General features: G+C 37.5%; 1 protein-coding gene across 4 annotated transcripts in view; it reads left to right on the top strand.

Annotated features, from left to right (window-relative positions):
- Nucleotides 1-19661, top strand: part of SCAF11 (SR-related CTD associated factor 11) — a 51568-nt gene that overhangs the window by 3330 nt on the left and 28577 nt on the right. For all 4 annotated transcript variants that reach the window (XM_030479868.1, XM_030479865.1, XM_030479869.1 and 1 more), the window contains exons 2-3: nucleotides 13014-13092; nucleotides 13931-14085. In XM_030479868.1, coding sequence (XP_030335728.1) covers nucleotides 13032-13092; nucleotides 13931-14085 — 216 coding nt within the window. In that variant the 5' untranslated portion in view covers nucleotides 13014-13031. The remainder of the gene's footprint in view (nucleotides 1-13013; nucleotides 13093-13930; nucleotides 14086-19661) is intronic.

Genomic DNA, 19661 nt, shown 5'->3' with positions numbered 1-19661 from the left:
CTTCAAAACAAGAGCTCGTTCATGGCTTTTCAGCAGTGTAGGCATGTTTTGTTTCATCTGTATGTGCTAGCCCACCTTGCCTTGAAGGGCAGCATCCTTGATCTGAGAGGATATGAGTGCAGTGACATTGTGTCTTCTCTTCCCTACTTGTTTGATCTCTTTGTACCCAACAGTTGAGGATATGGGCACAATTTGCAAGGAGAAGGCTGTGAACATCTCTGATTTGGGTTTGGAAGTTGCTTGGTTTTGGTCCCTTGAACTGCTTGAGTAGGGCGATTCCCTGGCGTAGGAAGTTAGCTGCAGTTGTGAAATAACAAATGGAGCACTGCAGCCACTGGAAGATGGAAGGTGAATGCACAGCTGCCTGTCTGTTCCCTGAAGCTGCAGCTCTGCTGTCCTGAACAGTTATCCATCACCTCTGCGTCTGGGTCTATTGAAGCACCAAAGGCAAAGTGACAGTATTAGAAGAGTGCTCAACAGTTGAATGTGCATAATTAGTATTTTAGTGGCCCATACCAGATTCAACAAGTAGTTTTTCTCTCAGGAGTTGGGTTTGGGATTTGGCTTTGGTTTAAAGTGCCAAGGAAGTTGCCTCTTACTTTTAAAAACATTCAGCTTTTCTACATCTTATTTTTATGGCACATCAGGTAGTTTTCCTCAAGGCTTAGACAGAGAAAGAAATTAAATTTAACCAAATGTGGAAGTTGTCACTTCTAGGCTGCAGAAAGTAACTGACTTGACAAAGGATGATCAAAATACTGCTTTTAATTATGCATAAGTAGGCAAGATTAAAATCATCTTTGTATAGAATGCATTTATTCAGTTAACATATATATACTCACACACCTGTAAGCATCTGTGCCTTACACTTGTGTATGTTGTGATAAAATGAGTATTTTCTCCCATTCATTTTTTATTGTCAGGTAATGCTGTCCTGCAGGTTATTCTGATGCATGGTAGGATACTCTTTTTTTTCCTTTCCCCATGAGAACATGAAGTTTGAATTTTAACTCAGAAGTACTCCATGGAGTACCCCATGGAGCACTCATAGAGTGCTTCATGAACTCCATGTTCAGCAAACATGAAAAAGTAACATTCTAATTTTATGTTTCTGTGGCCACTGGTATTTCTTCTTAGCTTTCTGAAATTTTTGTGTGTGTATAAATATTGAAAAGTACTCATTCATGTTTAGAGAGAATTGGGAAGACCAAGAAATGTGTCTTCCAGAAGCTGTTTTATAAAGCCTAATACTGTGGTAAATTGCAGTATCTGATTACTTTTTCTAACAGACACTAATAGTAATGTCTGTCTTAATGCAGTTTTTATTTAAGGATTAGCAAACTCCCATTAAAATGCAATCTTTGTTCCACTATTATTGGGTCTGTAAGTACTGCTTAACTGTGATCTACCTTCAAAGGTACTATCTGTGAGTAAACCCGAGTGATGCATTTAATGATATTTGGAATTTTTCCAAGCTAGTATGAAATTACTTGGAAACATCAAGTGAGTTAATGCTTGCTGTCTCTTTGCTTACTACCTGGCTTTTGTTAGACTGCCAGCAGTAATAAGAATGTGAAATTCCATGGGATCAGTGTCTGATAGAAGTCTTCATGTATGTCCATACCTTTAGATAGCAACACAGGCCAGAACTGCAGCATGAAGACTTCTGCCTTTCTTCATGTGCCACAGGAGAGATGGAGACCCTTACATCAAACTGAGCTGTACTGGTAGTAAAAACTTGAGGTTTAAGGTAGAATCTAAACGTAGATGAGCAGTCATATTTGAGCTTTAGCAATTCTGGACATGGAGGAACAATGAAATTTTTCCCTGCTTTCTGTACAACCACTGAATAAGCACTTGTGCGCAGTTTTGCTTTTTTTAAACATACTTGGTTTGTTACTTGTGATGTGAAAGGTAGTGACCCCTGTGGATAGATAGGTGTAATGGAATGTAATTGGAACTGTGAAACAGTTGGAGAAAAGCAGTTTGTAAGGACTACCTTGAGCTCACTGGAGTTTTGTTTTAGAGATGTTACCAAATAAAATTACCTATAGCAATGAAGGTAAAGTATATTCTCTCTAAACCTATGCAACTGTGATTTTTATGACGTCGTTTCATCAGCCCAAACAGGAAAAGCATCTTATAGAACTCTTGGATAAGTCAATTGATACATGTGGTTGTTATTGTGAGAAGAAACTTTGACTGAGAATGGGGTTCATCACTGTCAGGAGATTCTAGTATTGCTGATACAGGAAGGTTAAGTTCTTTTTGAAGCTTTGCAATGAGATAGAATAATAAATTACAAAAAAACCTAGGTTGGTTACTTAAGGATTCACAGTAAAGTACCATTTTTGAATAGGTAATTTCTTGATGCCATCTACATGGTGAAAGTAACTCAAAATGGTGATTAGCTTGTTTTTCTATTAGTAGACTCTTTTCACAAGTTGAAAGGAAAGGTGATGCAGTTCAGGTTCTATTTTCAAGCTCAGATTGGGGTTTTCTCTCTTTCATGGTTAATAGTTTCTGTTAACTTTTTGCGTGTTGCTGTTGGTGTTAAGGAAACCTTGTCTCACATACCTGTCTTCCTTTCCTGGCCGTGTTTTTCTAGCTTTATTTTAGCTATCTTGAAAATGATCGCTGAGTAAGTGCTGTGAAAGCAAGATCAACAGTAATTGAAACTGCTTAATCCCCATCTACCTCTGGAATGATGTGTAATGTGTTGTTATTCTACAAATACTATTGGAGATCTTTTGCAAAGTACAGTTACTGAAAATTATTTGAGTTGTCATAATCCTTCATAAACAATTTATTTTTTCCAACATTTTCCAAAAATAAAGCATTTCTTTTTGTTGGAGATTTGTAAGAGGTTTAGGACCATGTTTCTGACACCTTAGCTTTCATCTAGTGCTTTTTCTAAAAAAGTATGCCTCTGAGAGACAAAATGTATTTTTAAATGGCTGTGTTATTTTCTTTTTGTTTGTTTTTGAATCAATGTCTGTATATTTTACATGTAAGCTGAAATTACTTTTTATGGAAACACATTTTTTTTAATACCAAAAGAATATGTCATATTACTGAACTCTTGGTTTGATGCTTAGAATGAAAGAACAGCATGCTTTTAATACAGGACTCAAATTCAGTATACTTTTATCAAGTGTGTGTATGGTTCTATGCAGTTTTTTGTAATATATATTTTCCATTTAAGTAAATCCATAAAATTATAGGGATGCCTAGACATTACTTAAATTTTGTTAGAGGCATGCCCTTCAGTTTGCAGGGGTTTGGCATTTGGAAGCTGAGAAGACACACCAACATGATGTGGGTGAAAGAAAAAATAAGGCTAGTCTGTAATGGGACAATAGCATGGTCTTTCTTCCTTGCTGGATTCAGCTCTCTTCTTTGGCTCAACATACTTTTCTAATCACCTACCACTCTGGTTTTGTTGCCCAGTTAATTTTTTGCATATTAAATGTGCTTCTTGCCATTGCTGCTGCCCCTGAGCTTTTCATTGGAGTTCAGTCTTACTCCATTAGTTTTGCCCATCATTTTTCATTCCACCGTTAAAAAAAGAAGTAGGTTTTCCACTTCTGTCCTTGCAAGTTCTTCTGGTTCAGCTCCTGCATCCCTGGTGTTTAAATCCAGTTATTGGGCACATTTAGGATGGTATTAAGAAAAATAAAGATGGTCTTCCTAGTTTCTTTAGCATCAGAGAAATGATTGCAACAAGTCCTGCTGTGTTGCCATAGCACTGGCTGAAGTATGCTCATTCATCTTGTGGGAATGTTGCATGTGCAGTGTAGCAATGGGATAGGAACTTGAAATTATTAGTGTATGCTAAGCACAGATCCAGTTTATGGTAAAATAAATGCAATGACTAGTAAAGGTTTCTCGAGTAAATGCAAGCTTGTTTTTCCCAGATCTGTGACATGGCTAGATTTGGAATGGTTGCTAGTGTGGAAAGCATGTTCTTGATGTCAGTGACCCACTGCCAAAGATCTGCTCTTTGGTGGAAAGCATGAAAACACCAGTGCTTCCAAGTGGCTGGAAAAAGTACTCTTCTTTTAAACTGTTCTTGGAAATGGCTGACCCATTTTTGCTGACTTTGGTATGTAATGCTATCCCTTCCAGCTGCAAAAGCATGCATGTGACTAAGGACCCTCAGCAGCGGAAGGCAAGGTCAGGAGTTTATGCTGATTTGATTTAGTTGCTTGGACCATGTGCACCATGAGAGTAGTACCTAATCTCTAATTGGTTCCTGTTATTTGTAAATCTCAGTTTCATCCAGTTTAGTCAAAGACTACTTAAAAGAAACACCTAAGTGCTGAATTGTACATTTTGCGAGAGAATGTTGTAAATGTTATGTACACTGTTTTTCGTATTTCTTTGTATTATGTTAATCATTATGGTACTCAAGTGTTTTATCAATCAGTATATGAAACAACATGACTTAGCCCCTGGCATACACGCATATCATCCCTACACTGATGTTTGTGGTATAGTGTTGCTTCTGTTGGGAGTCTTATCGTACACATACGCACGTGAAACAGCAGCACAGTGCATATCGCCTTCTTTTGAAAGTACTGGTTTGGAAAGCAAAATAGGGTGGTCTTTTAATTTCTGTAAATATACATTTCATCATCTTATATCAGTCTTTAGAAGGTTCTATTCATCCTGTCTTCTGTATAAATGAATCTGTTTCTTTCCTGGGGGAATTAACCATGGTTCCAATGAAATGTTCCTTCTTAGGGGTATCATGGGCCCAGCCCTGCACTTCTGTAAAGGTTAGGTCTGTAATTGTCTTGTATAATATAGAACATCTTTGGAAGGTGGTGTTAGGAGTGGCAGCCTTACTGAGGAGCAACCATGCAAAATTGCCTTAGTTCAGCGTTCAGGGAAACTACACAGCTTTGGCCTTGCTGCCTTTGCATTGTCAAGAGCTGACAGAGGCTTGAGTAACCTAGTTTGTCCTCTGGCAGAGTGGACCAGGGTTTTCTCATGAACTTGAGAAATGCCCCTAAAGAGACAGTAGGGAGGCACACATAGCTTTAAATTGCAGGTTAGCTTGTTCAGCTGTGAATATATACTTTGAATCAAATGAGACTGCACTGTGACAACTAACTCCCCAAAGCGCTTTTTTAGCCTTTTTCTTCTTCCTTGCTGACTAGTAAGTTTAACTTCATCTAGTTCTCAGTCTGCCAACTGAATGTGCCTAAGCAGTGGGACATCTTGGTTATCAGTGGTCACCTTGAATGTTCTGATAGTATAGAGCTGTTATTTCCCTAAACTTAGGCCTGTAACATCATGTGGTCTGGTGAGTTAACCTCACAGCTGCTGGCAGATACTGAAAATGCTGGAGGGATAATTGATTTTGATTGACTTTGGAGGAATCTGCTGAAGTGCAGTTTCTCCTTCCTGCTTACTGGGTATGAGCCCTTAAAATGAGTTCATAGACATCCTAAACTTCTGCCACTCATCCTAGTGGAACAAAGTATTTTATGGTTGATCATGCAGAAAGATGAAAATTAAATTTGCCTTCTGTAGATGGTTACTTATCAGTGCCAGTAAAGTAACTAGTTTAGTACCAAACTCAAATTTGTCATGTCTGAGAGGTGCTAACTGCTGTGCAAGCTTGTAATCAGCTTTCCTTCAGTTCTTCATGAGCTTTCTCAGAAAATGAGGCTCAGCCTTGTGTGATAGAGTGGTGAGAACTGATAGGTACAGGGAAACTTTCTTCAGTGTGTTTTTGACAAAGAGAATTAATATCCCTTTGATGCTTTGACTGTTTTGGTCAAACATTGTACCTCTGCTGGCTTGTGGAAGTATTAGTCTGTATGTGGATTGTCCCAGTAGTTATGTGGATGCTCCTGCTTCTGATGAGCAGGTCAGCCCTGGCATGTGTGTCATGTTTGTGGGAAGGAGGGGTGATACAACAATGTTTCACAAAGCTTGGTGCCTTGTGTTGTCTTTAGTTATCTACTACTTAAGAGTGATAAAATGGCTCACTGTTTTGGATAGTTTCTTGGGATGGGATTTGGAATTTCACTGAAGACTGTGATAGCTTTACGATCAGTTGGATTTTAGCACAAGATTTTTGAGTTTGTTGTTTTGTTACTGCTCGTTTTCCAGTGCTGATGGTTCCTCTGTAATCTACATCCTTATTTTTCTTTATTACTAGCTAAAACCTGGCTACTTTAGGAAGGAAAGGAATGTGAAGGCTTGTAGATCAGGGGGTCAGCAGCATGACTGGGATTCTGAGGTGAAGAGGTGCTAGTGCCATGCACAAGTTTCCCAGTACAGAAAGAGATGGAAAGTTCCTCAGCAGATACTTGTTGATGATAGTAACTTTGTTACTATCTTCAGTTTTTTATGTGGGTAAATCTGTTACATTTTGGGTTTCTTTTGGCTTTGATGATAACTCTTAAGAGCATTATATCAGCACCATGCTGTTGTTAGAAGTATTAACAGCAAGTACAGGTTTTGTGATGTAAGTGCATTGCCCTTTTTTTTCAAGTTGGCAGTCTGTCTGTTTAGTTCTGTGTTGTACTGAAGCTTTTTGTATAGTGACTTTCTTAAGCAGAGCTAGAACACAGTTATTCACCCTTAGACATCTGAATAACCTATGACGAATAAAGTATTCATCAGGTACTGTCAGTAATTGTAGAATTGGAAACTTGTGGATCATCATGACTTGTCAAGGCATGGATACATGAAATGGTACTGCAGACACTGTTTGACCACCTTCTTATACTGTCCAGTTAACAGAAGTGTTTTAAATGCTAGACTGTAGAGTTTAATCTGATTTGTAGCAGCATTTCAGCATGTAACATTCTGTGAATGACTTAGTGTGTCCCCCACAGTTCATAGAATATTCTCAAATATGTGAGGTCTTATGACATCTTTCTTACTGCCCTGATGTTTCGCCTATGTCTTGCAGGTGCTTTTTTGTTAAACTTCAGTGAGGAACACTGCCTACTCCCTTAAGTTAGCATGAAAAGGTCTCTATGGCAGATTTTGGGCCAGTTTATGATTATAAGTTTTATATAGGAAGGAGATTACCTTGTGTACATGTCCACTGAAAGGTTCTAAATCTTCCTTGAAACTCCTGTCTTTTTGGATGGTCAAACAGGTTGCTAGATGACAGTCACTGCATCTGAGCCACTGCAGCAGTTCCTCAAGCTGTATTTGCACATTTCCATTGAGTTGTGCATGCCTTCCTCACTTAGGAGGCAGTTATGATGTTGTCGTGTATACTTCTGTGAGTGCTGTCTGGACGTGAGTGTCCAGAGCTGCTATTCAGTTTGTTGCTGTTGAGCTGGCCACAGAAATGAAAGCATTGAATCTAGCACAGACATAGCTGTAGCCACAGCATCTGGAATGTAAATGTGCTTCTCAGTGTCTTGCTGCTAAACTGTGGAAGAAGAATTCCTGAGGAGGATATCCACGGTGGTGCTTTGGTCTTTTTAACTTTTGCATAGGGAAGGAGAAGGTTGGCAGAAGGCAGTGTACTGTTCAGAATGGTATAGTTCTAGCAATTTTCTAGCCATTTGTCTTTGACAATTTTCTCCTGTGACTTTACCTTGTGTTTTCATGGATTTGTCAGGTCACATAGGTACTGTCATGGCCCTGACAACAAAGTCTCAGCTATTCTAGCACCTTGTCACTGCCAAAATGGGCAATCCCGTTTTATGTCTTTTCTCCCCCTCCCCTCTTCTGTCACTTACAATGTCTTTGGCAGACATGTGGTGCTTAGCTGAGTCTGCTCACCATGACTGGTGGTGAGAAACAGAGTTGCTTCTTTTGGTGGCAGCAAGCTGTTAGATTAGATTAGCTTTCCTGGGTAATTGCATCCTTAAAGGGTTTGGAAAGAGTCTTTAAATCAGCAGTGTCTCTAGCCTGAATAGCACTGATTCTTTCCAAGACACTGGATCAACATGAATAGGCTTAAACCACCTATAGAGAAAGGTTTCTCTTTCTATTCCCCAAAGCATGATGCTGGTCTCTTTTCTTTCTCTTCACCTTTGTTGGTTCTGTGGCATTCCATTTGGGAATGTAGACAAGGTGCAATTTGAGCATACAAAGAGCAAAGATCCTCTTTAAAAGCCCTCTTTTGAGTGTGCCTGTTGGTTCTATTCTCACTCATGTTCTGGGCCATGAGATTTTACTACACAAAGGAGCAAATCCAGGATAAGTGCTTCCAGATCCTCAGTTTAGCCCTCATTTATTGAAGGGCAAACAACATTACTGAATTGTCACTTGAAAAAAGTCAACCTTCCAGGCTCTTTGGACAAATTAAAAGTTTTTCCAAATGAAAAGAGCTGTGAAGGTTCTCGATCTACTTTTGCAAATACCCAGTAGTGCCTTTTTTGGATTTTTTGAGTATGTATTGTGTTAGACTTAGCAATACAAGTGGGTCAAAAGCTTTTCAAATGTCCAGCTGCCATGGGAAATACTAAGTGTTTCCTCAGCCATCTTCAAGATGGTACAGGACTTCTGGCAAAAGTTTTCAAAAATCCATCAAAATGCATAGTGTCAAATAGAGTCCTGCTTAGTACTGCCCAACATTTTCATTTTGATGCGAGTAAAGGGTGCGAAATTGTTGTTTTATTAAGCAAATAAATTGTATGGCTGACTTGTTTCATATTTGAAACCGTTTGTTTCTTGAATTATTAAAGAAATCAGAACACAACTAAGTGCCACAAATCCTTTTTGAAATAAAATCTTTTAATAGAAACAGAACAGTCCAAGTAAGTCACTGTTATGAGTATCGATGCAAAATGTATCTAAGAAGTTGAAAGGTTAATTAGAAATGTTTCCTAAGGTAAGTCTGTAAGGGAACAATAATAAGCTAGCCTTGGATATCATTTTGCACTTGCTTATTGGAGATCTTGCTGCATGTGTTCTTGATTTCCATTCCCCTTTCTGACTGGGCAAGTGTGCTCCTGTGTAGACGGATCCCTAGATAGTCTCTGGTTTAGAGGTAGAGTGTATTTTTAGCTCTTGCATTTTATTTACAGGGCATAAAGACTTTGTCTTTAGAGTTAGTCAAAAAGGAGGCACATACTAATTTCATGTGTTACTTATAATTAGGCTACTGTAAATTTTCATCCAGTGATTTTTCTATGCCTATTTAATTCTAAGATTTTACTGTAATAGATTTTAGTCTAGTAAGAAATTCATTTGCATGACTTTGAACAGACAAAGTCTTTTCTTTCTGCATGCACAGTGAATTAGTGTTGAAATACATCTGTATTTTTAGGTTATGAATTGTATGAAGTAGTTTATGTTAACAGAAAAGGTAAACCACACTTATATTTTTGTGATAAAGAAGATTAAGTGTGTAAATGGCACTTTTATCAGTGTGCTTTATGGAGTTGCTTAAGTACATGATGAAGCTACATTCCTCAGATGGACAGTGATGAGTCTATTCCCACATTTTACAGTTAACTCTTTTTAAGCCTTGTTGTTGGTAGATGTGTTTGGCATCTGCCCTCCATGAAGACAACGGGAATTTCCTTTGAAGAATAACCTAGAAACTTAAATGTTTAACTACTTTAAAAATAACAAAGGGACAGGGCAGTGGTGTGTACTTGTGGTGATGTCCTTGTTCACTGTTTTCAGCTCAATATGCTAACATATTCTTCCCTTTATCTCAAATATGAATTTAAATAAGGTAAAATAAGTTACAAGCACCAGAAAAGTAGCATCTTGGCTGTAGTGCTATGCTGTCTTTAGGCATTCTTAGGAAGTATTTTATCTACAGAGTTGTGAGGGGGAGTTGACCTTAATTCTTGTCAGCACTAACATAGCATAGTGCTTATTACTGTCTTGTCAAGTGCCTTGCATGCTTGGGTCTTGGGTACTTTCTAATATTTCACATCAACAGTTAAATAATCATAACTAAACCGTGCTGGTCATGAGTCAGTGGAACCTGGTAGAAGTACTCTGGATATTAGCTGTCTTCAAATACGTATTAGCCTGGTCAGACATAGCTATCAGTATGGACATAATATGACCTTCATGTGAGCTCATACAATTTGGTAACTGGAAGAATGGAAAAAAAATTTGTCTTGCTTCTTTCACTGTCTCCCCACCCCCCAGCCAAGACAACAGATTTATAGTATGGCATGCAGCAGGAATGATGAAGTCTGAGAAATACTTCCAAATGTTCTTGAAGTTTAAAAGAATCTAGAGGATGTTGGGACAAATAAGAGTTCTGGGGTTTGTGCTTTCTGCTCCTTCTAAACCACTGTGTTCTCCTGTCCTGACTCTGTTTTTAATTTTTTAAATTTGATGAAAGTCTCTAGTGTTAACCCTTCCACTATTCCAAGGCCTGTGATGCCCCTTTTAAAGTTGGGGAGAAAATAGTCTTTCCAAAGCTAATTTGTTAAATAGTATGTAAATTTTGATGATGTCTTTTACTTTATTTATAAATATTTATATTTAAATTTCTGTGCTGTGTTGTGCAAAATGCGCGGTGTCAAACAGAGAAGTTGTGCTCTGCAAAGTGATCTGTGAAATGCATTAGCAGCACTCAGTATCTGTTTAAATACTGAGTTCGTGAGAAGAATGATGTAACACCACATAAATGTTTTCAGTTGCTGCATGACTTGGGCTTACTGATAGTCTGTCAAAATTTTAGGATCTCTGTTTTTCTAATTACTGTAACTGCAAGAATTTCTGGGATGTCTTTGTGTCTAGAAAGAGTAGAATGGAGAAAAGGTTTCTTTTTCTAAGGATAAACAATTCTGAAGAGCTTCTGTGGGTTCTGTTTCTGCAGTCTGCATTGGTGATCTCAAGACCTCTGTTCTAATAAACATGAACTCTACAGCTGCTGTTTAAGTTACAATTTGGTATCTAGATTGTGTCTATATAAAACTTTCCTGTGGATGGATACAGAGTGCAGAATTTGTAATCTTGTTTTTAAACTGCCTCAGCTGTGAGGTGTCCTGGGACTTGCAGGATTAAGAGAGGTTTGGGCACGGCTTGTGGATGCTTCTGCTTCTGTAGGGCATTGCTGAGGTGTTGTCAGGACGTACAGCACAAGGAATGTTCTTATGTTTTATATAGAAAAGCAGGTATGCCACACACCACTGCATGATTTAAGCTTTCTGGGACCATCACTACTTAAGTCCTCTTGCAAATCAGAGTGAAAGCAACAGACCTGGATGTCATTTTAAGTTGAAATGTGGTTTGGGTGGTCTTACCTGTCCTAATTTGGTGTAGATTTTGCTTGTTTAAGGCATTAAATTTTAAAGTAGTGGTTTGGCATTGTTGGATTTCATCTTGACTAGCCTGCAAAGGATAATAGGTGGTGGTCTGGTCAGTGATTGTTCTAACAGAACTTGCATACAACTTATGGCATTCACTGCAATATAGTTTGCATTAATACTAGTGCTAGTAACTGTTCTACAGTTAATGGCATTTATCCTAGTGATTTTTTTTTTTTAAGTCATTTTTTGTATCAAAATAGGATAGCAGTGTAGTGGGAAAATTCCATTATAGCTAGCTTTTTGTTTCCTTCTCCATTCCCTTCTCCCCCTCCTCAGTTAACTTGATTCATATATTCCTTGTGGGGGGATTAAAAAGTAATTCCTAATGGGAACGTTGAAGCCGGTTAGAATTGTAATTACAGATTTCTGATTAGTTTCACAGTTTTGACCATTTCTTTAATGAACTGTCTGTGTTCCAGACTGAGACCTGCTTCCCTGGATTGCCTAGGAAAATGAGAAGTGTGTTATGTGACAGGCATGTGCAGCAGCATTTCTTTCATCAGTAAAAAGAAATTATCATTAAAACACTTCCTGCTGCCAAGATCAAGCAATAAAGACTTGATCAGAAGAAGAGTTTTGGGAGGCAAATTCTGTCTCTGTCCCTCCTGGGTATCCAGGTGGTAAACTAGCATAGTTTGTAAGTGAAATAGGAGAAAGGTTAGTTGAGGAGTGTGATTGTGGTGTTCTCAGCTCTGTCCTGCTGCTTTGCCTAGTAAAGGCATTAAAGAGTAAGGGATTTGAAATCTCAGTTGGTTTGCTTCAGGTTTGAATGCTAATATAGCAGATCTTGCTAATTTCTGACTTCTTCTATCTCTTGTGAAGTTTTAATTTGTCCTTTTAAATAACAATTTTTAAAGCTTTATATCATTCCAAAGAAAACTGCTGGTCCCTCTGTGGCTCTTGGGTTGGAGCTTTAGAGGCTTATACCATCTCTGCTGTGACTACAGGAGTTTGAAATGCAGGAGATTCAGTCTTTGGTGTAGATACTTTGTTTTCCAAGTGTATTTCTTTGTGCATGTAGTAGGTGAGCCTCCAAAGAACATACACTTGCTGTTTCTTATGTGAGATAGATTTCTTTCAACCTACATGATGTGGATCCCAAGGATATTCTATATTGATGTTATTTCACACTGCTCCTTTGCAGAAGAGTTAACAGGTACATCCTTCCCATTCATGATACCCCTGCACTTGTGACCTGTCCCTTGTTCAGTGATGTAACTTTCCCTGCATTTTTTTGAGTGCAGATAGTTCTAATTGTATGACAAAAGCAAGAAGCAAGCAAATGTAAGCTGATTTCATTTTTCTCACTTGTCACTACTCTGGTGATGATTGGTGTGAAAGCAGCTAACTCTTCTGGTACTTGTGTGTTTAATTTTGTTGCTTCAACCGTTTGTGAAGGGCAATTTGCAGATGTTAGTTACCGTGCTGTTAGATGGGGTGGTTCGCATAGGAACTTAGCGATGCATTTAACCTTTAAAAATAAAAGCACCGTTGCTGGTCTTTGTATTTGTTGAACAAAAACAATTTCCAAGTTGGAAGTACCAGTTGCTAGAACGCATTAATGATGCTCATAAATTGTAAACAGATTGCAAATGATTTATAACTCTTTATCACATGTCTCTACTGTACAAAGGTGTAATGAAATGGAAAGCACTGGGAGAGCACTCATTAAATCCACAGTGGTCATTTTTATTTTCAAGTTGCAATCTAAATAACTGCGTAAACTATTTCTGTATTTCCCAGACTACATTTTGAAAGACGATGAAGAACAGAAAGCAATGTATTCAAGATACCGAGGGTCAGAAGCATGAAGGCATGGAAGGTAAGGTCTGTGTGTGTGAAAATATTCAAGTACATTATTCAGGTTCAAGCTGCGAAGGTCAGATTTTACATTTGTTCTCAATTAGTTTGTTGCTTGTTTTGAAAGAAGTTATGTAAACATAACCACTGTCTTAGCATAATATTTTTCTTTGGCCAGTGGGGTCTCCAGATCCTTTCTTGTCTCTTCTGTTTTTAACTTGTTGATGTCTAGTAGCAGAGCAAAAATGGAGATAGCAATTGTTATTCAGAAAAAATAATTAATTTAGAGTAAAATTCCTTGAAGAAAAGTTCTTGCATTTTTATATCCTGAAAACAGTTCCTAACTTTAACAAAATTGGGAGCACTTTTTATTTAATGTACATGATTAGGTAAATATTTGAAGATGTTCAGATTAAAATAGTTCAAAGACCGATAAACTGAAATGAAGGTAGACCATGTGTATATAAGATAATGAATACAGAATAAGCTGGTCTAATTTATTTCATGGAGAGAGTGCAGATGTCCGAGGAGAAAGAACTCAGGAGAACGGTGTCTAAATGACATTGTGACCAATAGGAAACACTGCTTTCTTTATTTAAATAGCACTAGAGCTAACTTTCCTTTGTTTTATGGCAAATATTGATACAGTAGTCTATGAAAAATGGTGCCTAGTGGTTTCCACCTGAAATACATTCCTTTAATTACTCCCAGGCAGTGTCTTGACTGTATTAGACCTGAAAACTTGATTAACTTGCTTTTAAATACAGAAAATTCTATCTTATTGCCTTATGATTAAAGTCTAGGAGGACTTTGTTTCAAAAACTGTCAAAAATTCTAAGTGTCAATGTTAATAATACCAGGTGAAGAAAATGAAGAAAGCTGTTCCTGTTCTACTTCATTATATGACGGTGACACATGCCCCATCTGTCTGAACTGCCTTCTAGAACAAGAGATTGGTTTTCCTGAGAGCTGCAGTCATACCTTTTGCATGACTTGTATTCTTAAATGGGCTGAGGTAAGACTGAGAACCAAGGTGTATGGTTTATTTTTCAGTGAAATATACTGCATCTAATGCCTACAGCTTTGGTTTGTTAGTTTTTTTATTTAAGAAAATAAGTTATGCATTCTGACTTTGCACAGTAGTTGTTCAGTGGCTAGTTTATAAACAGATCATAGGAAACTTTGTCCTTAGTGCAATAGAGTACTTTGGGTTTTTTCACTACATCCTGACTTCCATGGTTTCTAGAGATTAGGGATTGGTAAAAATTGGTGTTGGCTGTTTGGAAGATCAGACAGTATTATGTACATGTCATAATACTGCAGTGTCATTAGCTTAATTTTGTTATCCCTTATGCTGTTTGTCATTTTGTCAACTCTTAGGGCTGGGACTGATATATTTTCATGTTAGTCTACAAAATGAGTCTGATAAAACCTTAGTTTTCTAGCTCTAAAGAGAATTCAGCTAAAAGGTTTAGTACTATTCTGAATTAAAAAAAAAATCAATTTAAATATGGCTGTGGCTAAATATGGCTATGACTTGATCTGTGTCAGTAACTTTTAGATAGTTCTGGAACCTTAAATGATTTGTTGAAGAAGTTCTTGATGATCTTGTTCTATCTAATCCCTTTTTCCTTAAATGTGCCCTGTAAGTATTGCATTGAGTCTTTGGTATCTTTACCTTTTCTGCAAGTTTTTCAATTGTCAATATAAAGCATCAAAATAGAGTTGCTTTATACTATATTGGAGGGGTGGGTGTGCTCAAATGAGATGCTGTTTTTCATCCTGCTTCTGTGCACTTGAATTGGTTGCTACCTTGTTTTTTCACAATAAATTCCCTTTTGAAGTAAATAAGGACTTTGGTTTCAGTATGTCCTTTATTAGGTTGGCATCGCTCTATGTATACATACAATATACTCATGTATTATTTTTTACTTACTATGTTTTTAACCTTGATTTTTGTGTTATTTATTGCTGAAGGCTAACAGTACCATAAATCACTTCTTCCTGAAGATTTTATGTGAACTTCAGTATATTAAAACAAGGTTATTAGATGAAACTTGCTTTAGATTCACAAACTAGATAATAAACTAAATCTCCTGATGCCAGATTTTCTGCTCTGCAAATGATTAATTGCAGTGCTTTTATTTATAAGGGAACAGGAAGTTCTCATCCACAATTTTATCCTGACTTCCTTAGCTGGTTGTTATAATGGCAACTGAAAGACAATAAATAGTGACATGTATGGTAGATGAAGGGCTTGCTGCTGAATTTGAGTTTGTTCACATTGTCTAACGGATGCTTTTAAGCCCAATGAGGAAGGAAAATTTTCTTGTTTCAGAGAGGCAAGAGAATGATGTAACATTTTTCTTGTCATGTCAATGCTTTTTTACCACAAAGTACTATCCAAATAGAATAAAAGAGACTTCTGCTCTTAAAGAGTTTACAGGTAAAGTGGATGTGATGCCATAAAAACAGTGGGGGGTTGTTTTTAAAGCTATGTAAGGCTTCTGCTTCTTTCCATTAGTGACATCTGATGGATAAAACCAGCCAGCCTTCCTGTTCTGAGGATGCTTGACAGTTGGACCTGTTGAGCTCGTGAAACTTCATAGTTTTAATTGAAAGTAGTGGAGGAGGGGGGGGTAGAAAAAACCAAACATTGGAAACTGACAGATGTTCAGAAGCTTCAGCTGTGAGAAGCATATGAGGTTTTATAGCTTGGAATGATTGAAACATATTATAAGCATGTAGCCATTGGTAACATGCTGATGCCTTGTGGATTTTGTGTCCTCTATTAATACTTAGTGAGTAAATGTTTTTTGTTTTGGTTTTTTTGTTGGTTTTTTTTTTAAGTGTTGCATAAGGTTTAGCTTTCTTTGCTAATTCTTGGTTGATCATAACTAACAAAAACTAAATAATTGACAAGTAGTCAAATTTAAGCACTCTGAATAATGAAGGTGCAAAAATTACTTGCTCTTTAAAAAAATAGCTACCAGATTCTGTTTAAAGGTTAAGTATTTTTATTGGGTATAAATTGGTTTTAAAACCACTGTTTTCCTGTTTGAGTGCTAGAGAACAACAAAACTGACAGTAAGATGAAGTGAAATCTTTAGGCTTCCCCCCCCCTTTTTTAATGTACTGTACACGTTACTTGAAGCGCTCTTTTGTGTATCTGTAGTTATGCTCCATACACTTCAAGATTTTGCCAGCAGTCTGTGTTCAAGTTGGATATTTCCACTCTTTCTGTGTTGCATCTGGTCTTCAAAATATAACACAAGCAACTACTTTAAAGTCTTCTTTCCAAATTGTACATAATCATTGTTCTGCTGAGGCTCACTGCTTTTATATAAAACTGTGTAGATGTTAATTAAAACCAGGGTAGTTTAGGCAGACGGTAAGAGTTTGTTTACCATTCTGCTCCCTCTTCTATGTGAGATTTTCAACATTGCAACTGCAGTTAACTGTCCTGTACCAACAGATTTTCTGTCTGCAAGCAGCAGCCATAACACTTTGAAGATTTTGGTTTTTATGAAGAAAGATAATACAGATAGATATGTTTGCACTTAGAAGCAATATAAAAATTGCTTTTAAGTGAGTATCTTAGGTTCATCCCATGATGGGCTAGAAAGGGGTAGGAAATTTGCCACGAACATCTAATATATTAGATCCTAGTGGCTAAATTGAGCATTTCATTTCAGTATTAAGTAGCATTGCAATTGAGTCAGGGCTGTATTTTGTTTCCCTTTGAGCAAAGGTGTCCAACTTCTAAAAGAAAAATGAGGAGGAGACCAGGATCCCTACTAAGAAACTAGTCTTCAGATTAACTGGTTTTTCAGGGGTTGTTTTTATAAATGTCCCTTAAATTGTTCTTCTCTCTTTGGCTATGTTTACTGAAGTTAATTGCGGCATCTGAATGCATCACTGTGCACTAAATTCAGTTGCCTACAGTATTAAACTTTGCTACACTATTAGACTGTCACCTTGTATGCCTTTGGCCGTGCTAACTAGTGCGCTCTCAAGAATTGCTGGATACCACTTGAAGTCTCTTTCAGTAGGCATGCAAAGAGTAACATAAATGTTCCTCATCCCGTGCTAGCTGTCAGCTGCTTCTGTAAACCGACATTGTGTAATTTACCGATGGAGAGTTTCAAGCTTGAGACTTTTATGTGTTGGAAGATCATAAAAAGTAAAAGGCACTAAATCCAGAGCTGAGGTTACTGGACACGGCCTTCAATGGGAGTGCTGAAGGATCGATAGTGTAAGCGAAGGGTTGCTTTCAGTGTAAAGAACATGTACATGATTGATAACATTATTCTGCCCACATAACAGAGAGCGAGTTTGGCAATTGCTGTATGTAGAAAAAGGAGGGGAGGGAGAAGCTACAACAAAACCCATAAAAAAAAGCCTCCTAGCTAGAGTCTTCAAACACTATTGATACTGTTGTGTTATACCAAAGGAAGTAATTACGCTACATGTTTCTGTTGTCTGTAATACCACAAGTAGATGAAAACTAGTTGGGTTAAAACTAAATTTTTAAACTCTCTTTTTTCTGGTACGCTTTTATTTTGTATTTCAGTTGATAAGCACGTCGTCTAGTTTGAGTTCTGAAAGCATTTAAGTAAAGCTAATGTGAAGGGAACTTAACTAGGTCTAATGCAACTGCTTTGGCAGCAATAGTATCTTGCCTGCATGCATTAGAGGAAAACTGTACTTATTTTGTATTCTCTTCAAAGAAAACGATCTTCAATTAGGGGAAATAGATATTTATTCTGCTTTATGGTAGGCTTTTTAACCTCCCTTCTGTTCTTCAGAGTGCTAATAAATATACTGGAGATTTCTATCCTTGCTCTTATATTAATTCCTCTTAGGAACCATCATGAGAGAAGAGTGCTGGAGAAAAGATTCAGTGTGTTGTCTGCATTATCACAGTGATTGTGTAAAAGACGTAGATTTCAGAGACCTTCCCCAACTAAGCTTATATCTCTCAGTTTTTGCACCTGGTTTCCTTCATTCATTTGTCCTCATCTGGAGGATTTGAAAGAGGAGTACATTCAGCTGTAAATTCTCCAAAGCATTGGGGCATATTCAGGAAGGCCCTGTGCAGTATCAGTGCTTGACTTAATAAAACTAAGCAGTTGGCACGAAGAGCTGTCTTTCATTACATTTCTAGCAGATGTTCTGTTCTTAGAATAGTCATTTCCTTTGTGTTAGTGTAATGTTTGGGTCATTGATTATGTAGAGTATACTGCACATGTATATTCTGAGGGTAAACAGTTACTGGTATGGTAACTGGAATTCTTAATGTGTATTCTTTCTGAACTGGATTTCTTTTGTCCTAAAGGATATAGGAAGGAATTAGCCTATGTGATAATAAGCTCCACAGTGATCTGCAATATAGACCACTGTGGGCAGGATTAAGATTACATTCACAAGCCAAATATGTTCAAAGAAACACTAAATCTAAAAACCACAAGAGTAAAAAGCCTTGTTCAAGTGTGTCCAAGGTAATGCATACGCAGACAATGCATTTGAGAACTGCTGCATAGAAAAACTGTCAAACTCTTTCAGAAAATGTAGATGTTAGATATCTTTTTTCAAATGACCTGTTTGTGGTATACAATTGTTCTTGGCATATTTTCCTGCTAAAGAAGGGCAGTTGGACAAGGCAACCTCCACAGGTCCCTTCCAACCTTAACCGTTTTGTGATTCTGTGATTTATCACGTGCATTCATGCAGCAGCTTATGAATGTTAATGTTAAGGTGCAGTGCAGAAGCCTGAGTGCTTTTGAGTTTGACTTCAGTTCTTCCAATAATATAGTGTCAAATGAGAGCCAGTGACACACAGCTTGTCAACACTTTGTGTCAATTTTGTATTGGAAGTTAAGGACTAGCCAACTGCATGATGCAGATAGAGAGAAGACAGCTGTTTAGAATTACACCTAGGTGGCCTGTTGATGAGGTGTTGGGACTAGAATCTCTGTTCTTATGCACTCTATATCTTTACTATCCATGAATGATATTTCAAAAAACCCCCTAGGAGCTTCTGTGAGAAATTGTGCTTTCCTAAAGCATAACTACAAAAACTTTAAATACACTTTTTCTTGTTGCGTGGTGGTGTTAATGTTTCTCACTACATGTGTTGTTACGGTCTCCCTTTTCACTGAAGTTGGAGGTGGAATTGTAGGCTCTTTAGTGTACTGTTGTTACTAGGTGTAACGAAATGTACAGACGTTACTTTTACAATCTAAACATCGCCTTTAAGCCTGAATTTAGTTAAGAGAGTCTGGTATTATTTAACAGGCTCTCTAATAAAGAAGTAGTAAAGAGTGCAGGATAGTGTTTCTTTTTGGATCAGCTTTTCAATACAGTAGTTGAAGAACAGACTTGATTATGGGTTGCTTGTAAAATAAAAAAATAAATCTTGTTACTACTTGATGAGATGGGGATACCTGCCAAAGTTATTTTATCGGTCAAATATGCTTTGGGCTTAGCTTGCACATGTTTGTATAGCTTTCTGACAATTCCTAGCTGAAATATAGTAACTGCTTCAGCCCTTTGCCTACCTCACTTTGTTCAAATGCTGTTTGAAACTGA

The sequence above is a fragment of the Strigops habroptila genome, chromosome 3 (assembly GCF_004027225.2).
Source record: "Strigops habroptila isolate Jane chromosome 3, bStrHab1.2.pri, whole genome shotgun sequence".
Classification (NCBI taxonomy): Eukaryota; Metazoa; Chordata; class Aves; order Psittaciformes; family Psittacidae; genus Strigops; species Strigops habroptila.
This window is presented reverse-complemented; position numbering and strand designations above follow the sequence as displayed.